At 42.4% G+C, this 22955-nt stretch overlaps 1 protein-coding gene across 3 annotated transcripts in view; it reads right to left on the reverse strand.

The window, feature by feature from the left end:
• MTMR10 (myotubularin related protein 10) overlaps window positions 1–18293 on the reverse strand; it is a 36120-nt gene extending 17827 nt beyond the window's left edge. Inside the window, exons 1-5 of one of the 3 annotated variants that reach the window (XM_068204159.1) lie at window positions 18012–18293; window positions 16680–16740; window positions 4255–4391; window positions 3095–3167; window positions 1920–2062 (exon numbers count right to left, since the gene is read on the reverse strand). In XM_068204159.1, the coding sequence (XP_068060260.1) occupies window positions 1920–2062; window positions 3095–3167; window positions 4255–4391; window positions 16680–16740; window positions 18012–18065 (468 nt within the window). In that variant the 5' untranslated portion in view covers window positions 18066–18293. Of the gene's footprint in view, window positions 1–1919; window positions 2063–3094; window positions 3168–4254; window positions 4392–12174; window positions 12285–16679; window positions 16741–18011 lie in introns of those variants that run through there. The other 2 variants (XM_068204160.1, XM_068204161.1) reach the window with 2 other exon arrangements.
• Window positions 18294–22955: the final 4662 nt, after the last annotated feature.

Here is a 22955-nt window from a genome sequence, read left to right on the forward strand (position 1 = left end):
AAAGTTATGCACAGTTATTTCCAAGTAGACAGCTACCAAAATTTTCTTGTACAAACAGCTGGGTGTAAATATAGATTAAATAGGCCCTTCAGAACTTTAAGGGGCCTGATCACTGTCTTCTGTTTTTAAGCACCAGGACAACCTTGCTAATATGTACTACCTGAAGGGCAGGATCAGAAACCAGATAAAATCTTTCCATACTGTGGTGCCAGCATGCCATCTAAATGTCAGAAAGAACAAAACAACTCCATTCAATATGCTGTGTGAGACCACTCCAGATGTGTTCACCAGCATCCCAAAATAATTTAAGCAAAATCCTGATACAGGAAAACTGATCTAGGGATCTCATGGTTCTATACATTTATATTTTAATGCTACCAGAATAATGTTATTATGGAAACATTAGATTAGATTAGCTGAACCTGATATCCTGTCAGTAAAAGTGCTTCTGTGCGACACCCACACCAAGCTGCAGTAACCTACCTGAGGCATTGAAACTGCAACAGTAACCACACAGCTGAAATTTGTACAAGTTTTCTTCCTCTCCACTGAGCACATTCTGGTATTTGAAAATGGCAGTTGTCACACTTTTGGTCACCACCAGCACAAGTTCTATAACCACAGAGGCTCTGGCTCTCTAGACCTAGCTGTTCTTTCTATCAGAAGAAACCACCTAAGACCATGTAATTATAAATACCTAACATAAAGGCCTTCATAAAACGGTTTCACTGTTCGCTCTTGCATAAGAAAAGCAGCACAAAGAATGTTAATGAGATGCTGTGTTTATTCTCTCCTCCTCCCGGCTAATCACTCTCCTTTGCTGTGACAGCCAATTAGAAACAGTTGCTGTAAAGATATTGCAGAGATGGCTGCTCCAGGGGGATTTGGGAGAAGCTGTGCGAGGGAATGACTGCGAAAAGACTGCCAAACGTGGAAGGCTCCAAGCAGCACAGGCAGCAGGCAGGGGGGCAGCCAGAACGGGGCAAGGCAGAGCAGGGTGGTTCATGACGGGCTCCTGCCCGCGCATCTCGGGGACGGTGAAGGGGCTGAGCCGGTTCAGCAGTTCTCGGTCAGTAACTGCACTCAGACTTACGCCCGGGCAGATGGTCCTTGGGACTTAGAGGGCTAAACTCAAACCTGATCCTACTGAGCAGGGGAACTGCTCAGCTCTGAGAGCAAAGCGGGTCATTTACGAACGGCCGGCTGAGCCAGCCGCGGTGCCGCGGCGGTCAGGGCGGCAGGCGCTGCCGTTCGGCCCTGCTCGGCGCAGCTCATCCCGCCGGGGGCAGCGCCCACAGCACAGCCCCGCTGCGGCCGGAGCTGCGGCAACACGGGGCACGAGCGGGCAAGGAAGGAAAGCCCCAGGAATGCACCGAGCCCAGTCACTCCTCCTGTCGAGAGGCGTACGAGGCTTTGCTAACAAACTGTGGAGAAAGAGCCCAGGTTCATGGAAACTGGACAAAATGGTGATTCCAAGAGCTGTGTGACACCGTTAAGGCATAAGGCAGTACACTCATCCTCTGGGTAAATTAAGCTTATGGCTTCTAGAAAATGTATCAAAGCTTGAAACATTTGCCATAAAAATGCAAACATCTGTTGTACAGCTGCAATGCAACATTCTGATTCCAGTCCTTAAAAATATTTATTTAATAAATTAATAACTTTTAAAAGTACAACAGATATGACAGGAAATGCTGGTTTATCTTATATGATACTAACCAGTTAATATATCACAATAAATTTTTTCCCTAATAGATTTGACTCCAAATGTCTAGATAGTCTCCCGTAACTGAATGTGAATAATCTGCAATTCTTCCCCCCACTTCTCTATCAAAACATAATACAAAATGTTCTTATCAGCATAGATGTTGCTACTTGTAATGACTACAAGGCAGAAATTTATAACAAGATAATGATACCTTTTTTGCACTTTCAGGACCTGCTTCATCAAAACGAAATCTGACAATACGGAAGTCTTTGCAATAAATTATTAATTCAGTTGGATTAAATTTCAGTTTTTGGTTGGGACCAAGGACCTTCTGCTTCCTCTTGGTGTCATTCACTGCAAAGAAGAGAAAATTATTCACTTGTGTTCTGTAAGGAAACACAAGATTGGTTCAAACAGATACAGTAATGTTGCTGCCAGAAGGTTTTCATTTACTGGCACATTTAGATTCAGGTAGAAAATCTGTTGATTACTGTTAGTAAAAGCTTATGTTTTACTAAAATTAGGGTAAATCTCATGTTTTAGAAAAGGGGCAACAAATGTGGGCCAGTGCAAGACAATACAACAGGTCAATAGCACCTCTTTGTTGTAAAAACAAATACCATTTCTTCATCACGTTCTTCCTCAGAATCACATTAATCTTTTCACAGTGATTACAACCAACTCTGGGCATCGAAAACTTATAACCAATAATTTAGATTACCTACAGTCAGAAAACCAAGTGTTTAACAGCCCATGCCATAAACAAAATTTGAAAATTTACCACTTTTAAAAATTTTACATTACAAGATGGAAAACATACTTAACAAATAGGTTAGTCTAAGGGATCCAACAAATCAAAACATGGATCTCCACAAGAAGTATTTTGTTTCTTCATATTAAGATGTTGATTGCCATTTGCAGATTTTTGGAGATCACCAGCTATTAGCTTGCTAAGAATTAGAGAGGACTGAAAACTCCAGCATTTCTCTTGTCAGAAATCCTATCTCTGTCTAACTGTATAAGCTATTTTTGCAATTTAGTGTATTTCAGTAACAGAGATTCAAATGATTCAATGTAAAAACGTTGCTAACAAAATTCTGTACTGCTATAACGTGTCTCTCCTACAACACCTGTTGATTCAGTATGGTAGTTACAAATATAAAGACTATAATATAAAGACCCAACTAAGTCTCCTGCATGGCACGGCACCTCAAGATTTATTCAGCATTTGAAGCTTTTATCCTAATTTTAAATACTTGAAATCAGGGAAGATTAATGACACAAAACCTCAAGTGTCAACAATTCTGCAGAACTTAACAGGCAGGTAACAGTTTGGTTCTGAATAAGAATAAAGCCTGTCATTATAGTTAGCTATTTTTGACATACCTGTGACAATCTGCTCAATGCATGTGAGTGGGACATCGTGCTCACCAAGGAGGAGGTTTTTATAATGGAATTTCTGAAACACAGAACTCACAGCCGTTAATTGCAGTTCTGCAGCTTGCAACCAGATATACAGCACAACTCTGAAGAAACTATGATAAAAATCAGGCATGCCTAGGCCTTTCTGACAGGTACTACCCTTGCCTATTCCCAGGTAATCAGAGGTTAGAGGCTGCTGAACTGCACACCGAGCAGTTTAGAAACCCCAGTGGAATATGCAAAATAACTTCCCTATTTGCACTGAATTCACTGAATTAGTATCAAAAATTACTCTTAGAAATTCAATACAATATGAAGTATAATATATATATGGAATATAAGAAATCCCCAATTATTATTACTTTTGTAAGCATGGGAAGAAAAAAAATATATTAATTCTACTTTCAGAGACAAATTTTGACAACTACTTTGTGTCAAAAATTAACCTTTTGAAGTAGCTCTGGTCAAATTTCCTAACCATTATTGAATAAGCATCTATCTACTTTCAGAGCTATAAATATCTTTAGTTAATGGAACATGTCCTTTAAAAGCCCCAAATGGAAGTGCAAACTCTACTGAAAATAACACACAGCTCACTACTTGGATTTCCAGTGTTGTATGCTGTGCTGTTCAAACACTGATCATGGTTTTGAATGTCATGAACTCTGCTTTGACAAAGCAGAAGAGTTCTTCTCCCCTCTTGTTGTTGCTTCATCTACAATGAATTCTCATTTCATGGTTACTCTGCCCTCCATCAGTAACACCAATAAAACACCACATGGAGAGTTTTGCTGATCTGACACTTGTCTAGTCTAAGGGACAGTTGCAAACAGCTCCTTCGAGGAGGAACACATCTGTGTATAATTCCTCTTTGCCTTTTGTAAAACCACTTCCTGGAGAAGCCTCCATACATGGCGGTGAATGGAACTGGATGTACTTCTGTACAAATGTCTTGCTCTTGTTCTAATATGAATGGATGGAACAGCAACACATTCAGAACAGGACAGTGCAACCTCATCCTGTAGCCTGCTTAGAAGGCATCCATTTATATTAGATATGAGACAGACTGTGTGAATAATTTCACTTATCACATCCATGATGTAGCCAAGTAAGCAGAAACCAACCTGCAGTGGCATTGGGTCATCTGTAATAAAGGAAATCTTGAAGTTAGTGCAAACCAGCTTGCCCCACAGATCATACTGGCTTGTGTCTGTTGCAATGCACTTCCTTACAAAATTTACTTCGTTCACCACAATTTCACCTGAAACAGAAGAAAGGGAGGGGAAAGGAGAAGCCTATATAAATCCTTAGGCACAACAATTCTAAGTCTGTAGTACCAAGCAACCCCTAACTCTTTACCAGTTTCAAATTACCCACCTCTTATGGGTAAACATAGAGTTTAACAAACACCACTCCAGGTAAAACAGAAAACTACCATTCCAAAATGGACAATATTGTGCAGTAGTTAAAATAAAATGAAACCCAAAACCAACAAAAACAACCAACTTAAAACCAAAACAAACTTCAAAGAACAAAAACCAAAAGAAACCCCACAAGAAACGCAACTCACAGTCAAACCCAACAAAACCACACACTATTTCCCTTAGATCCAGAGATCAAGATCTGCAATTCTTCACTATTAAAAATTCATTGGTTTGAATAACACTGTCCTTTAAACAATCATACATTCCTGTACTTCAGCTAGTATTTATTTTTAAAATAAATAAATACTGGCTATTGTTAAGTACTTCAGAGAATTTTATGAACTTCCTGAATTCAGAATCATCAGGCCACATCGCATTTTGCATTTATAAAGACATTTTCAGGTGACCTGAAAAAACAGAACACAAACACCTTTCCAACTTTTTACTGTGGCTGCCTAATGAAGGAGACATTTTCTGGATTTCCTTCATAATACAGAAGATCCAAATGAAGAAAAAAAAATTATGCTAATTGGTCTGGCATCAGACCAAAAAAAAAGCATATAGGCAAATGAGACTGAGGACCATTTAAAAAGAAAAAGTAAATCACTACACAAAATTATACTTTTTGGTTCCACAGCCAAGATTTCTGAAAGCTAAACAGTAACTCTTCCTTCAGTAATCTAACTTAGTAATGCCTTTTATTCCTGTACAGGGCTTTCACTTCTGTCATCAGATCAACCACCTCCTGCTGCTGCTGTCTAACATAAATAGCGTGGGAGTACAAGTGTGTTCCAAGAAAAGTGTAATTTCATATTGGCTCTGAGATTCTGTTTAGAAGAAACTAAGGACTAAAGAGTGCTGAAGCCTAATTTGCTTGTAATAGGCTTGGCATGTTTAGTCCCAGTTGCCTGAAATGCCATCTCACAGTCATGCTCTGCAAGGAAACAGCAGCTCTTCGGGCAGCTGTACTGGCAGCAATCAGCTACTGCTCGTCCAAGGAGCAGAACCACAGCCTGGGATAAATTCCCCATTTATCTCCTGCTCTAGAGCAGGTCTTTCTTCAGGTGATGAGCACTGCTGCCAAGTAACCATACCTTGAAAGGACTGCCTTTAGTGTCCCAGACACTTGAGAGAAATGCACCTTTTGCTGTCTCCAGGCCCTCCAGCCCCTTAGCTATTTCACCCAGCTGTCCTACTGGTCCTACTGGATCTCTTGCCCTTGATACAATCAGGGATCTGCCTGGAAGTCACTAAGAGCAGCAGCAGCATCTCTGCTTTTGGCTCAACTGTTCAACTATAAAAATGTCTTGGTCGAAGTCTAAAATGAAATACATTTACACATCTTCAATTTGAATCTACTACAGTTTAAAACATGCCTGCTACATAATTCTCTTTCCAAAGACAGTTCTTTTTACTTCCCTCCTTCATTCCTCATAATTGTGTGGCTATACTGCAACATGTTAATTCTAATCCTATTTTAGTGCAACTGCATTGAGTTTCATTTCATCCAACACAAATACATTCTGGATTTTCTGGCTTAGCTTATCTTCTGCTCTCAGGTTTGCAGCCCTAACCCAGAACTGTCCATTCTGAACCTAAGGATTAAGGTATGGCAGGACAGAATGTGTGCACACCAACTTCAGCCGAAGAATGAGAAAGTTTGCAAATTTAATAGATGCAGTTTCCAAACACCTCTAGAAATTGATTTTTTTTTTTTCAAGATGCAGGTTTGGAATTTTATGTGACCCATCTTTTATTCCTCATTTGGACACCCATAATGAGCAATATAAAAAGAAGTGAACCTTTCAAAATGAAAATTTAGGAAAGTAGATAAACAACATGAGTAGTAAGAGCAGGACTTGCACAATGAACCCTTCTTGTGTTTGTAGTTGAGTAGGTGATTTCTCCTACACAAGACAACAACAGAGCTATTCAGAGATATTACACTGCACATTTCTACAATGTAGCTGCTGCTTTTTTCCAGTAAACAGTCACAGGCTGTTCCAGACACTGAACGGCAGTCAACACTTCCATCTGACTCCAAGTCAAAGAATGATCTCAGGAGACGAAAGCAGTTTGTTTAAACTTTGACAGGAAACCAGAAGAGAAATTACAGGTTGCCACCCTTACACAGAAAGCCTAATCACATTTAATAAAAATATTTCTACATTGAATACACAAATCACAAAAATAACAGGAGATACTGAAGGATCTATCTAGATAATACACTCTCCACCTAACACACGGCCTCAAAAACTGTTAAACTTCTGAAAAATTCTGCTACATCTCCCAAAAGCACATGCAATCTGACTGGTTCAAATGTTGATGTTAAGAGAATTCATGGTATGTATCTAATCCAGCATAATGCATAACCCACTACAGTCAAAATAAAAAGCAGCCAGCAGAGCCTGGGAACACGTGGGAGCTGGGAGAGAGGCAGGAGAACCCTGCTGAGCCCAGGGATCAGCTGGAGGGAGCACTGGATAGCACAGCTGTGCTCTGCCCCAGCCTGCAGCCACACCACTCTGCACCAGGCTTGAGGCAATTTGGTTCCTCCGAATTTCAAACACGATCCCTAATCAATAATCTCCTAAAACAAAGGATGTTCTACACCATTTTCACTACAATATTTTTGTAACTTTTGGTGTCCCGCCTCACAGGATCAAGTTTAATTTTTTTGTTTATCTAATAAAGATAATTTGTAACTTTTCAGGGAAGAAGGCTGATTTGAGTAGCATCAAGGACCACAACCTTATTAATGCAGAGGTGATACAGACTGAGCAGTTTTCAACAACTCTAACAATACTGACTGAACACAACAGTGCTGCACAATTAAAGGAACGGAGCAGTATTTTATATATACAGACACACACACAGATCAATACATATACAGAGAGATGGAGCATGGCACACATACATACATCCACATCTTCAAATGCTAACGGGCAGTATTTTTATCACACTAAAAATCTGATACTTGCTAGAGGCAATGAATAGCTGAAATCATACTCCATAAATTAATAATGCAAATCCTACAAGCTCAGTAAGTTTGCAGGTACCCTACATGCTCCTAAGGGAACTTTCCCAATGCTCTACCAGAAGCACAAGAACAGATTTATCAGCATAAACTTCCTTTAAGGAGCACTGAAGCTCCATGGATATGTTCAATGTCTAACAGACATAAGCATAACAGAGGTTAGTAAGTACTTTATGCAGTCATGTAATTTCTACCTAAATCTATAAAAAACTAGCACCTGGAAACTGAACTCCTGTTTCCCATTTACAATGCTGGCAGTGATTACACCCAAGTAAGACAACAGAAAACCAGCTTGTTAATGTGAAACATAGTCTTAGAAGTTCACAATAGAAAAGCTCAAGTTAATTCAAGTAGCTATTTAACTGTTAAGAATGCATAATAATGAGTTCACTTGTAAAATATTTGGCAAATAATTAACTTCTGGAATTTCCCAAGTAAGAATTTCCAATAAAAACTTCATTAATAAGTAACTGAAATCTACAACATATTTGTCCCTTTATCTGCTCTCTTGTAGAGAGAATACCAAGATTGTATGAGTTTATTAGTATGCATCAAGCATTTAGATGTAAATGTCTCTAATCCACTTCTAAATGAATCTTCTGTTCAGTGTGCTCAGGCACTTGCAAACTTAAGGGGAAAAAAAGTATTTGTAAGCTCATGAAATAATTGTCTTTCATCTATTTTCTGATTTTCATGAGCCCTTACAAGGCTGTTCCAAAAGGACAGCTCAATTCTGTGATTACTGGGGAACAAAAAACAATTTCCATTAATTTTTAACAGGAGAACCTGAGATTTCTACCAAAGAACAACTCTGACCACTGCATGGAGAGGGGTGTGTTATAAATGCACAGCATCAAAAAAGCTTGTTTTGCCAGTCTCATTAGAAAATTGTTATTAAAATATAATATATTAATATTTTCATTTCTCTAGTGTGCTAAGAGAAAAGATCTTAGATAATTTTTTTAAATGCTTAGTAAGTGAAGAAGTAGCAAAAATATACAGGCTTCCTGGTAAGTTGTCAAAGATCATCTCTGTGTTTCCCATGCACAATAACAAGACTAAAATATCAATATTTGCCCAGTAATGGCTAATCTTTATGAAAATTGAAAAAAAAAAAAAAAAACAAAACCAAAACACAAAAAAACACCAAAAAAAACACCAAAAAGACCAAAACCAAACAAACCCACAGCTGGAACCTGAGAAGACAACTGCTTTTCTGAACTAGGATTGGATGCTCCACAAAAGCTTTCCCCACACCTCAGAACTGCAGTGAAGGACACAAACATTTAGAGTAGGCAACAAACAACAGGAGTTCAGATGGCAAGAAGGGAACATCCATCAGGAGCAAAGTTCTCATTATCAAACAGATCGAAAACAAAGTATTTCAGCAAACTAAAAAACTGCTTACAGAGTTGCTTTCATCCAGGAACTTGTATTACCACTAAAATAGAGACAGTTCCATCATCAACATTCACTTCCACCTCAAGCCTTGTGCTGGCACTGCCATTTATGACAGACTTTGTTAGTCTCATCAGAGAACTGATCCAGTTAAAAACTGATTTTTTTCTTCCTTTTTTTTGTCAGTTCAAATTTCACCTGAATTAGCTCTGATCTGGCTTGTTCTTTGGTTGCACAAAAAGTGTCAGCATGAAGTAGTTAATAAGAATGCACCTGTGTGTGAGAAAAATAGAATTGTTGGCATCTGCATGTATAGTTGGGCCAAATTACAATAAACTCTTATCAGCAGAACCCCTCCAATAAGAGTTTTAGCAATGATTTGGTCAGAGTTCTGTAATGTGAACAACAGACAAGCCAGTGAGGAGGGAGTGTGCTTGGGTTTGCATATTTTTAAGTCTGGCTACATAAACTACAGATTCCCAAACCCTGCCTTTGCCTAAACAATATAATCAGTAACAACTTGAGAAGACTGAGGTTTTCAGCTTCTTGTTTTATAACTATGTTACCAATAGAAGTTACAGATGCTGAACTTCTGATGTACTACTGGGTCGGTTAAATTATACAGGTTTGGCTTAACAAATAAATTAATACAGAAGCATTTGTTTAGAAATTAGTTTGGAATCAGTTCACTGAAGTTTTGCTTCATTGGAAGAAAATATAATTGCCCAGAGACAAAACCCCCAGTAGCATAGGCAGATGACAACTCAGAATCTACTGGATTTAAATGGCTTGCAGCATTAAACAAATGTGGGGCAGAGTGGGCAGAAACCAATTACTTTGCAACTTCTTTGCAAAATGCACATGTAAAAACATGAAAATATTTAAAACAGGGTTATCCTTCTAGCTTCAAGGAATTAGTCCCATAATGGCCTATGGCTAATCTGTTGCATAAAGGAAATTATTTTTGCAGATGTTTACAAATACTAAAATATATTACTCGTCAGAAGTTTTAAGAAATGCCTTTCATAATATAAGGCAGGACAAAACTACTCCATCCAGTAAAATCGACTTCTAAGATTGTATCTGGTACTTAGATTCTGCATGCAGACCGCCTTGGTTGTACTTATGTCCTTAAAAAAGTCAAATCCAAACACCGAACAAGCAGTTAACCCAAACCACGCCTGAACATTTATTTTGAGCCAAACAAACAAAAAAGCTGTAACAGAAAAGACTGCTTATTATATACTTACTGTAAGTGACATCTCATTCTAAATCTAAGTCAAATGTTTGGTTCATTTTTAAACTTCTTGCAGTATGAAAAACTAGTTTGCAGAAACCTGTTGTTTCAAAACCAGAATGCAAAACTCTCCTAACTTACATAAAACTTCTGGCAATCTTCGTAAACCCTGAAACATCTACTTTAAAAAAGCTTCAGGGAATTGCATTATTTTCCAAATTCTGAAACTTCTAATATGGCCATTCTTAAATGCTAAAAATAATTTCATGCTCTTGTATGACACTGATTCATGAAAACAAGTTGCAGCTACAAAGCTTTTTTGCTTCCTTTTTTATATCACCTATTAATTTTAAAAACAAACAAATGAATTTTCACAGTAACATTTCAGTTTCAAATAAAAAACTTGACGCAGGGCAAAAACCTAACCCTGCAATATGATGAGTCTCACTCAGCTGCACAAGGAGAGAGCGAGCCTTGGCGAGCACTGCAGAGCACTGGGAATGAGAATCAATGCTCAGCACTGCACAGCTCCGGGAATGAGAATCAATGCTCAGCACTGCACAGCTCCGGGAATGAGAATCAACACTCAGCACTGCACAGCACTGGGAGTGAAAATCAACGCTCAGCACTGCACAGCACTGGGAGTGAAAATCAACGCTCAGCACTGCACAGCACTGGGAGTGAAAATCAACGCTCAGCACTGGGAGTGAGAATAAACACTCAGCACTGCACAGCACTGGGAATGAGAATCAATGCTCAGCACTGCACAGCTCCGGGAATGAGAATCAACACTCAGCACTGGGAGTGAGAATCAACACTCAGCACTGCACAGCACTGGGAATGAGAATCAACACTCAGCACTGCACAGCACTGGGAGTGAGAATCAACACTCAGCACTGCACAGCACTGGGAATGAGAATCAACACTCAGCACTGGGAATGAGAATCAACACTCAGCACTGCACAGCACTGGGAATGAGAATCAACACTCAGCACTGCACAGCACTGGGAGTGAGAATCAACGCTCAGCACTGGGAGTGAGAATCAACACTCAGCACTGCACAGCACTGGGAGTGAGAATCAACGCTCAGCACTGGGAGTGAGAATAAACACTCAGCACTGCACAGCACTGGGAGTGAGAATCAACACTCAGCACTGCACAGCACTGGGAATGAGAATCAACACTCAGCACTGGGAATGAGAATCAATGCTCAGCACTGCACAGCACTGGGAATGAGAATCAACACTCAGCACTGCACAGCACTGGGAATGAGACTCAACACTCAGCACTGCACAGCACTGGGAGTGAGAATCAACACTCAGCACTGGGAATGAGAATCAATGCTCAGCACTGCACAGCACTGGGAATGAGAATCAACACTCAGCACTGCACAGCACTGGGAATGAGACTCAACACTCAGCACTGCACAGCACTGGGAATGAGAATCAACACTCAGCACTGCACAGCACTGGGAATGAGACTCAACAGCTCGGAGTGCTCTGGAGCAGCGAGGAGCTGCCCTCAGGCAAGTTCTGCTCAGGTGCTTTCAGCACTGACAGGCTGTCGCTGCTCACCAGCAACACATGCACATCCTTAGCAGATCAGGCAATGCCTTCCTGAATATCAACACCTCATCCCAGAAAGAGCCACAGGAAAAGACAGCCACAGCACTTGTACCAACTAAACAATCCCACTTTTCCCTCGGAGGCATCACGGCAAAATGATTCCTAACAGCCAAGCAGGGCAGACCCGACAGATCTCGGGGGTTACTCATGAACCTCATGAACCTGGGCCCCGGCTCGCACAATCCCCGCCCTGCCCCGGGCCGAGCCGGCACCGAGCACTCACTGCACAGCGCGGCTCTGCTCTCCCGCTCTGGGACACCGCAGACCAAAGGAAAATGCCGAGGAAGAGGCGCAGGGTCCAGAGCAGTGAGAAAGGAACGTACCTGGCGCACTAGTGCACAAGGGTGCCTCAATGAACTGTGGATTTCCCTCTCCTATCACATGATGTGTTGCAGCTGCTCTGGAACACATGACTCAATGTAATAAGGAATTGCAGAAAGCAGAAAAAACAAAAAGCTGGGAGCTAACTTGCGAGAGAAACAGACTCCTAAAAGATTAAATCTTTCCATGATACAGTCTTAAAAACCTCCCAAAATTAGATTTCTACAGTCACTTGCCTTTCTAAAGGAACATATATATAAAAAAGCCAACAGAAATTAAAAAAGCAGGTGGTAAAGTCAATCAGCATTATTAAATATAAGCCGAATATATCCAATGGCAAAAATCTTGAACAGGATACGTAATTCCACCTCAGCAAAAAACAAAAACTCGTTCAGGATTAATCAAAAAGATGATTACAGATATGGGAAACTTCATTTTTAGGACCTACTAAGACAATTAAGCCAAAGGGAGGCAAAACAAAGTGGACATATAACACATCTGAAAATCACAACTTGCATGAAATGGAGGAATATGGCTTGATGTTTGCTGTATCCTACAAGAACTAGGATTTATCCAAAGGAACTGGATGGTGATGATTTCAGGGGAAAAAAACCAATTAAAAAGAGTTCTAACAGCATATAATTAAACTACGGAACTTGTCACCATGTGAAACTGTGGGTGATAAACGTTTACACGGCTACAGAAAGCAACTGCATAAACTCAAGTAAGACAAATCCAGCAAGAGGTAGCACTGTTTGTATGATATCCTGCGACTCCTCACTTGGGTGTCCCCATGAGGTTCCTGCAAGAGGAACGTCCCCATGCCGCACTCTGCAGGGAGCAGCCGCAGTGCTGCTTGCCCTGCTCCCCTTTCCCTCGGTGCCTCCGCGGCCACCGGCAGCGAGAGGCGACATCTGTCCCCGCCCAGCCCTACTTGTGCCCTGCTGGTCACCACGGCGGCTGTGACCACACACCGGTGACGGCTCTCAGGTTCACTTCTGTCGTCTGACCACGAAACGGGGCAGACACAACAGCCTGCGCATAACTGCTTTCAATAGCACCACACCGCCACTGCCCCTTTAACTTGCCTTAGCATGAACAAGCCTTAAAGATAAAAACTACTATTCTAATTCAGTTTAGTCTATAATTTAATAACCACTTCCAGCCTTTTTGTAAAAAAACTTACAGGCAACAATTACTGTCTTAATGCACTACCAAATTAGCATACTGAGCAACAATTTAGCTAATTCAAGTGGACATTGAGATTCGAGAGGAACAATCCTTTCCTCACGCTCAATCAGATGCTCCACTGGTTACACAGTCTGCTGCAGAATGCCCTGGGTGAGCAACAGGGAGGATCTCCCTGCCTGGTCTTGCCTAAACCCCAGTGTGGCACTGGTTCCAGTAGACACGGGACTGGCCCATTGTCCATCCCTGTACTGCACTTCTGCACACTGCTCTGCCATTCACACCGTGGAGACATGCTGCATTCACAGGCCACTTGTGCTGGACAGGTTTTCTCAATGATCAGGTTGATGACTTGGAAACCTACAGACAGAGTTATGGAAAATAGGCTACAGCTGATCCCCAGAACAAAACACACCTTCAGGTTTAACTAGGTGAACTCCACACTCCCCTAAGGTACACAGACTAACTTCCTACCAGCCGGGTAAGGCACTTTAAGAGACTGACTGGTAGGCTACCTGCTACTTCTGTAATTTTCCTCTTTGACATGCTTATAAAAACAGCAATGCACACAAACAAAGGGGAAAAAAAGTGAAACTGTTACAGAGGCCAACTCTTAACCAATTCTGCAGAAACTCTCATTCACAGAGCTAACACTAGGAAAACAGAGCTGCGGAAGAAAATGAAAGCATTTTTATAACTTCACCTCAAACCTATATCACCTCTTTTGCAATGAAATTATACCAAATTCTATAAAATTACTTGCTTTTCCCTACTGCAGTATCAGTGCTGTCCCTTACAACCAAGGTTTTCACTGGCTTTAAATGATGTTTGTTCCTTTTCCCAGTAAACACCCTCCTCAGGGCACACAGTTCCATGAGAATACAGGCTTTTGCTCCAAATTCTGATGAGATGCAGGGTCTGGGCTTCGAAGGAAACTTTTAAAACAAACTCTACAGGTTGAAAGTTGATTCCAATGAATTTTGTTTTTTTTAAGTAAAACCCACTTCATTTTCTAAGCAGATGTATTATTTCCTAGTCTGTAACTCCTTGTCCTAACCTCCACTGCTCAGAAATACAAGTTACAGAGCAGGGTATTTAGCTCCTTTGGAATTAGTAAGCAAGCCACTCCCTCAGAGTCACTATGTTTTAGGAATCAAAAGCTTAATACAACCATTTGCAGGTTTTGAAGATTATTAAAGCCAGTACCCACTTGTGCTAATGTAACTTAATTCCAAAAGAACTCCTTACAAACTCCACTACTTAAAAAAGCATAACAAACATTCAGCCACTCAGGTTTATCTCTGTTCCTGAGAGCAAAATCAATTTCACACAATTGTTAAGGATAGGGTATTAGCAATGCCATACTGAAACTGTATTTACAAGGAAGTGCAAGTCAGCCTTAATATAATTAAATGAGCTGGGATTTGGCCAGGAACTCGGGTTATGACAAATCCAAAAGCCAGTCTATCCAACAGTACAATGTGTACTTGTTTATGCACTTTTCTACAGCACAGTTGATGACAGAAACAAAAAAATGTCTTTAGGCTGGTGCTTAACTTCAAACAGGAAGAATTGCATTTAAGTAATTTTAAATAAGTCACTTCTAACACCCTCCCAACTCTCATACAGTCATGAACAGATTTTGTCAGAGCTATTCTGTGGCTATTCAGAGCAGTGAATTTTATTGTGCAATAATTCAAAATAATACCTTAGAATGATATGGAGGTGGAAACTTTAAGTCTGTGGTACCTCATACTGTGGTTTCTACACAACTTGGGGCAACTTACTACAAATGTCCCAGAAGCCATCAAATACTGACTTCAAAGAGACTGCAGACAAGGAAAATAATGCAAAGAGGGAATAAGTATAAACCAGTTGAGAAAAACAAACCCAGTCAGCACCATTTTAAGAGTACTTGGGAGTTTCACAAATAGAGCACGAACCACGCTGCAAAAAGTGGCAGCACAGAAGTTACTTTTTGTAACTGCTCATGGCCAGGTCCCACAGCAAAGGCAAGATGTGCTACATTTTGAGCAAAGCACTCTCGCAGTGCCTTGCAGTTGCTGTGGAATGTCTCAGAGAAGAACATGCAGTCACTTCCTTGTGAGTCAAAGGCCTTGGATGAATATCAACTGCAACATAATCGGTGAGATGCCAAGTGGTAAGCAGAAGTTTTGCAAGCATAAAAACATAACTCTTTCAACTATCAAGCAATCTCAGCAATGTATTTTAAGAAATTTATGCCTCAAGCAAACTCTGCATTCTTTTGTTTCATGAAGAATGTCAGGCAGTGGTTATTTACTCTTTCAGTTGAACCTCTTCCATAGTATTTCAGCCTGTTAGGTACCTTACTGGACCATATCACATATCAATTAGTACTGCTTAATTAGCAATAGGCCCATGTAAAGCAGTGACAGAAATAATTTTTAAGAGTTGTTTATACCTACTTTAGTGTGTGTGTAAATTCATATTTTTTTAAGATACATTCTGAATGCTAAGAAAAAGCTGTAGTATGACATTGTTTTAAGCTCAAAATTATCCTTAGAAACTGCAAGCCAAATTTATTACTGTGATGTATAGTTTGCAATGAAAGTAATCTTGGGAACAGTAGATTGCTCCTTCCATATCTGAAAAAAGGCTTTTAGAAATACTCATTGCTCAAACTGTCATTTACCAAAGGTTATTTCTTATTCAAAATATGGACGTCATTAATACCTGACATTTTTATAAATATGTTATGATGAACAGTAATAAAAGTATTGCTTTATTTCACCCACACCCCAAAAAGATTCTTCTGTAGAGGTCTGAAGACACAAATTCCAAACTTACCTAACAGCACCACATTCAAGAAGAGTAAATGAATAAAGATGGCATGAGAAGTTTTCCAAAACAGAAGTCAATCATACCCACATACTGGAAATTCTATTATTATTTTCCTTTAAAATAAAGGAAGACCCTGACACAGGCTTTGCCACTGGGTTCTGCACACAGGCAAATATCTGACTATCTGATTAAAGTGTAATTACCAGTAGTCTTCTGAAAGGTGTCAAGAATGCAAAAATACTTCACAGTGGTTTAATTTCCAATACTCACAATAAAACCAAGACATTATCCTACATGTAGTAAAGCATCACACAGGCAAAACCGCCTATGAATTTATTTGGTGTTTCAGGTGTGTTAGAATAAGTTTCTATAGACACAAATATCATTACCTTTTCCTGCTCAAATGCAATATTTCCTCAATGAACAATGCTAAGATTAAAATACACCAAAATCAATACCAACAGACGTATTTGTCAGATTCCTGATTCATGCCTACCTGGTAAAAGTACTGGTTCCAGTTTTTTAATCCTTGGTTCTGATGCTATATTGTCATCAGCCTGAAGAAAAAAAAAATAATTTACTTAAGGCTCAGAACTTTACAGTCAGACACAAGCCTGACCTGTTTGTACAGAAGAAAAGGTTGCTTTAACTTAAAAAGTTCATCTTAAGGAGCTAGAATCCAATCATAGTAAGAGTTTTTAACAATTTTGAGGGCATTTAGATTTGTACCAAAAGAATAATAAAATATTTAAAATATTCACGTTTAACAAATTGGGTATCCCAAACTACCACAAGTCACAGGATGAACAAAAACTAATTTGGCTTGACACTCCATAATGGCTCGAGATCTTGAACAAGATTTACAGATATAGATACTCAAGTTCAAAAAAACTCTCTACTAACTTCTAATATGCACAGCTTTCCAACATAGAAAAGATTTCAAAAAAACCTAAGGCCTAGAACACGCATATGCCTACTTGCACTTCAGTTTCAAACCTTAAAACTGAAAATCTTCTATAAAAAGACTGGAACCTTTGGTGAAATAACCCATGGTTCCTACAATGATAGTAATATAACTATTTCCCAGGACTAGGAATATCCAGAACTGTGTTACTTCGACATCTCACTTCTACTAAGAAATTGTGAAAAACCAAAAATCAGTCAACATATCAAACATGTTGCTAGAAGAGGTCCTGTCTCGTCTAAAGTAAATAAATACCACTTTCTGTCAAGTGCACATCCATATAACACAAAAAGCCCTGGTGGTTCTCGACACACTCAGTTCTATATGCACTATATATACTCGGTTTTCTTTCTTATGCCATCAGACACGTCCTAAACATGAAGCGATGGCACAAGTGAGAGTTTAACTATCTGCACAGCAGAGCAGCGCCCGCTGCTTCCTCCTCATCCCGCCCAAAGCGAGCCCAAACACCTGAAGCGTAACTCACAACTTTCCCAAATAACCTCGCACGGGCCGATTTTAATGAACACAAGACTTTATTTTGATAGAAGTCCTGCTTCCCGACCGCCGTGCGGGCTCGGTCCGTGTGCGACGCGGAGAGCCGGAGGCCAAGGGGCTGCACCCCGAACCGGCTGCGCAGCTTTTGTTTCCCGGTGCCACGGAGGGCTCGGGGACCCGGCAGCCCCTCCACAGGTGCCGTTCGCCACCCACCCCCCGGGCCAGCGGGCACAGCCCCCGGGCCAGCGGGCACAGCCCCGGGGCGGCACCTCGGCCAGGGACGGGGACGGCCCGGGGCAGGCAGGGCAGAGCAGGGCAGAGCAGGGCAGGGAGGGCAGGTCGGTAATGGCAGTAAAAGGCGGTTACCTGAGGCAGAAGGTACGACTTGAAGGTGGGTTTGGGCTGCTTGAGGGAGAACATTGTGGCCGCCGACGGGCGGGCGGGCCGGGCCGGGCCCCGGAGGTGGTGCCGACGCCTGCCGGCTCAGGCCCGGCGCCCGCGGCCGCTCGGGCTGCGCTCCCCGTCACACCGCGGGGGCGGCCCCGGCGCACCCTCCTTCCCCAAGGGAGGAGCCAGCGGCCTGGGCAGGCCCGGGCTGGAGCCGCTGCCGCCCCGCATGGAGCCCCCGCGGCTCCCTGCGCCTCCCACGAGCCAGCCCAGCGGCTCCTCGGGCGGGCGGCGGCCCCGGCCGGGCCGTGAGGGGCGGGCGCGGCCGCGTACGGCGGCGCGGAGGGAACAAGCGGCCCGGCGGTGGCGGCCGGCCCGGCCGCACTGCCGGGGCCGGTCACCGGCCCGCCAGCCCCATCCTGCCCGCGCCGGGCCTGCCCCAGGGAACAGCCAGCGCCGGGCCTGCGGCGGGCGGGGCCGGCCGCCGGAGCGCAGGAGCGCGGTTCGGCCTCAGAGCCCCGTGGGAACTGAAACCCCCGTTCGCGGGCCTGCAGGAGCTACTGCTGCCCAGGGCTGTCTCGTAAGGCAGCGGTGGAATCCGGCTCCAGCATGGTGGAGAGAGGGGGTGGTGAGACACTGGCACAGGCTGCCGGGGAGGTCGTGGCTGCTCCGTCGCTGGCAGCGTTCACAGCCAGGCTCTGTAAGGCCTTGAGCAACCTGTTCCAGTGCAAGGTGCCCCTGCCCATGGCAGGGCTTTGAACTGGATGATCTGTGCTCCATCCCAAGCCCCTGACACTCTGGGATTCTGTGAATCACTGCTATGGAGTTCTTCCCTGTCACCCTTTACAGAAGGTGTGTGCGTTACAGCTCTGGGGTGTAAGCAACCCTCTCAGGCACAGGATGTGACTCTTGGGGATGGTTCTGTGCAGGGCCAGGAGTTGGACTCCATGATCCTTGTGGGTCCCTTCCACCTCAGCATATTCTGTGTGATTCTGTGAGGGCAGTCACCCTCCTGCTCTGCAGCCCTGCTGACTGTGGGAGCTGGAAGTTGATCCAACATCATTGTAACTCTCTTTAAGCTTTCCAGGCACTCACGTATTGCTCGCCTGAACTTCTCCAGGACATGGAAATAACACAGGCACCTACCTAAACTGCCAAAATCCATCCCTGCTATCTCTTTCAAGCAGGAAACTGAGTAACTGCTCATGTTTGCTTAGCAGCCTATGGCACCCATAAAGGTCCATACTGCAGGTGATTATTATGACTGCTCTAAACTTGGCCTCCACAGTGGAAATACCTCCTACATGAAGCAACAGTTTGGGTAGAAATGTGGTTTAATGGAGAACCCTAGATCAGGAATACATGGTCTGTCAGCTGTGAGATCTAAGGAAGGGGTAGAGTCTGGGTTCTCCTGCTGGTGATCCAGTCACAAGGGAACTGGCTCAAACCAGCAGGTCTCCAGATTTTGGAGCCAGGTCTGAAGTGTTCAGCAGGGTAAGAAGGGCTGGCCCCTGCCTGCTGGTGCACCACAGTCTTGGTTCCAGCTGTGAGCCAAGCAGAGTTCACAGCAAGTATGGTTTAGAGGTGAGAGCTGAAGGCCAGGACCTGACAAACTGCTGGTGTTTTGCAGCCTCACCATATTAAAAAGCATCATTTTGGTCAGCATACTGTCATGAAAATGGAACAGCTCACATACATTGTAACATTTGTAAAGGCCTGCTACAGCATAGTGATGAAGACTCCAGAAAAATGGACACATTTTTAGACACAAAATGACACATACGGTACTCAACATCAGCTGCAAGGTCAAGATCTTCTCTCATTAATAGAAAGTATATAATATTGCATTATAGAACCTGGGATTTTTTTGTGAAGTCTGAGGGTGTGTGTTCAATTAAAGACCATACTTTAGGGCACAATCTGGATTCCACAATTTAGAGGAGATGCCCCATTGATTGCACCAGAAAGGTTTGATTGAACAGTGAGGAGGGAAACAATTCACTGGCACCTGCCTAGACTGAGGAAAGCTCACGTGCATGCATTTAATGCTGTTCAACAGCCCAGGAGGGAGCACCCTGCTCTTGGGCTTGTAGATAGAGAAGATAAAACCAATCCCAATGTACTTTTCAAAACAAGTGCACCTCCTTGTACAAAGGTCCCTTCTTACTGCTGTTGGCAGACAATGCCCTTCACTTTATCCTCTATTTTCACATATACCACTTTTACTTTATGCTGTAAACATCATTGTCTAAGTGGGATTATTCAGCCTGGCATGATCTCATGCCCCAGTCTATTTTAGAGAGTGCACTGTGCTTCAGATGCTGCTGATGGTGTAAAGCTGAGTGCTGTGAGAGCAAACCACAGCTCCTCTCATCCCCTTTTATAACCTAAATCCTTTGTATGTTTGATAAGTGAGAAATACTGCGGGACTAGCCCTTATCTTTATCCTTCTTTAAAGTTTTTATTCATATTCAGAACACTGGTGAAAGGGAATGTAACTCATAAGGGGTGGAAGAGAAAGTGAGGGGGTGAGGAAGGCAGAAATTGCCCAGACTTGAAATTTCACATAATAAATTTGCCAGTGATATTAAAAATTATGATTAGTTACACCATATCAGAATTACAAGAGTGTTTCTGCATCAGCACAGACACTTTCTAGGAGTAGCTGCAAAAGCAATCTTACTCATGAGAGGATGATCACAGGACAGCAAAAATTTCAGGACTGCACTGACACATTGAAATTGCAGTGCTGGTCTGAAAAGGAGCAAACAAAATCAAAACTAAGCTCTCACAAGATTTATGAGGATTGTTACTAGAACTGGTTACAAATTTCCACTGAAAGAGTTCTATGCCAGTAGGAGAAGAAGCTGATTTGGCAAATTGAGTACTTTGGAGAAGCAAGTTAATTGTCACAACTTGCCATGAGATGCAGACAGGCAGAGCAGGACAGGCAAGTAGAGCAGGGTAGGCAGGCAGGGCAGACAAGGCAAAAGGGCAGGCAGGACAGGCAGGGAAACCCTCTGGCTCCTTTTTGGCAATGAACTCAACTGCCTGCCCATCTCTGGCCATCCCAGCTCTGCCTCACTCGCTCACTTTTTTCAAACACTTCTGCTAAGCCAGAGATTTTTGAGAATGCCTTTGTTCTATGACAGCAGTCCTGAAATAATGGTGGGAAGACAGCTTTGCAACAAAGCCAGCGGAAATAAAAAGACTGCAGATGCCTGGTGTTATTCTCATTATTTAAAAATTAAATTTTTTCCTCAGCACAGTTATTTTCCTTGCCTCTACCTTGTCATTCAGTGGTATCTCCTGTGTGCTAGCCTTCCACTTGGCCACTCTCTCTGAGAAGCAGCCTGGCCTGCTCTCCCAGTGGTATCACCCCCAACACTGTGTGGTTGTCTCCCAGGGCTCTTTTCACATACAGTGCCTCTGTTTGTGACGGTGCAGATAATGACCTGTTAGTGATGGCTGGGGTGCATAACCTGCTGTGTTCAGTGCACACTCAGATTAGGCACCTTCCTAAAAGTCCTGCTACCACCTCTCCAGGCAGCTCTGTGGCTGGGGAAGTGCTTTGGCTTAGGCAATGCATGAGGGCTGGGGTTAAATCAGAGCAGATTTTCACAATGGTCCCTTTTGATCTCTCAGCAGATTAGAGAATGGCTTTCATTAGGCATGTTCAAGAACAGGTTAGACCACCATCTGCCACTGATGCTATTGACATAGCTGAACTTGCCTAGTGCAGATGATCTCTTCCAGACCTGTATTTCTATGGCAACTTCCATGTTTTCATAGCTCTCTGAAGATTGGTTCAATTACTGGTTTGATCTCCAAGACAAAAAGACACGAGCGTTGTCTGATTTCACAGCTGAGCTATGTGCCCAGAGCTATAGCAAGTGTGCAGCAAGCCTGCAAAGTCAGGGATTCACTGATGGAAGTCAGTTCTCTTTTTCCCTGAAAGTGGTACAGTTTATTACTTTACCTGGACACCTTTCTACTTGTGCACTCAGTTTGTGCACCCAAACTGCACGCATAAGTGTGGGACTCTGGAGACTTGTGAGGGAGCCAGCCCTACAGATCTGTATTACCTTTAACAGAATAAAAACATGCCTTAGATTTATTAAGTAGTTGGTAAAAAAAATCAGTCATTCCTGAGTGTCCTTGATGAAGATCTAGGACAAGAATATTTAAAATGCGTTTACTTACATAAAACAGCAAATTTGACAATCTTGGCTAAATATATACAAAAGACATAAAAATTGTGCAGAAGTTTTAGTTTCTTGAGGTATCTCAGGAAAGAAGCTCCCTTTGCAAGGCACATCTGTGAAGTGGAGGCTGTCTTCTTTGTGTGGAGGTTTAATGATATGGAACTTTGCTTTGCCAGGTAGGGGTACTTTCCTTGTTAACCACTGTGTAGGTATTACTTGTCTGGAGTTATTGGGTGCTGTTCATGGCACAGTGTTCTGCCTTGGCTTGAACTATTTCACACAGGTATTGTGATTGTGACTATTAGATTACTGGTGCTTCTAAACTAGAATGTAATCTTTTTCCAAGGCCCTTTTTGAAGGCTGTTGGTTAGCTCAGGTGATAGCTTGCTGAGCACTGCAGTCCAGTTAGGGTAAGCAAAGGGAGATGCTTGCATCCAGAGTCATGCAGGATGAAGCACTGTGGTTTTATTGCACGTTTCGTGTTGCAGAGACAAAAGAGGAGCAGGCACATGAAATTATGCACCCTCTTTTTCAATACTCCAACACCAAGCACTAGGTGGATACCAGAACTTAAATATTTCAGCTGAACATCTGCAAAGAGTAATTTAAAGCCTGTTATGAACACATACCTTACACCCATTGTAAAGATAGAGGGCATCAACCATAAAGCACCACTTTGCCATATCAAACTCTGCAGATAAGGCTAAAAGTTGGAAAA

Source organism: Anomalospiza imberbis, chromosome 13, assembly GCF_031753505.1.
Source record: "Anomalospiza imberbis isolate Cuckoo-Finch-1a 21T00152 chromosome 13, ASM3175350v1, whole genome shotgun sequence".
Lineage (NCBI taxonomy): Eukaryota > Metazoa > Chordata > Aves > Passeriformes > Viduidae > Anomalospiza > Anomalospiza imberbis.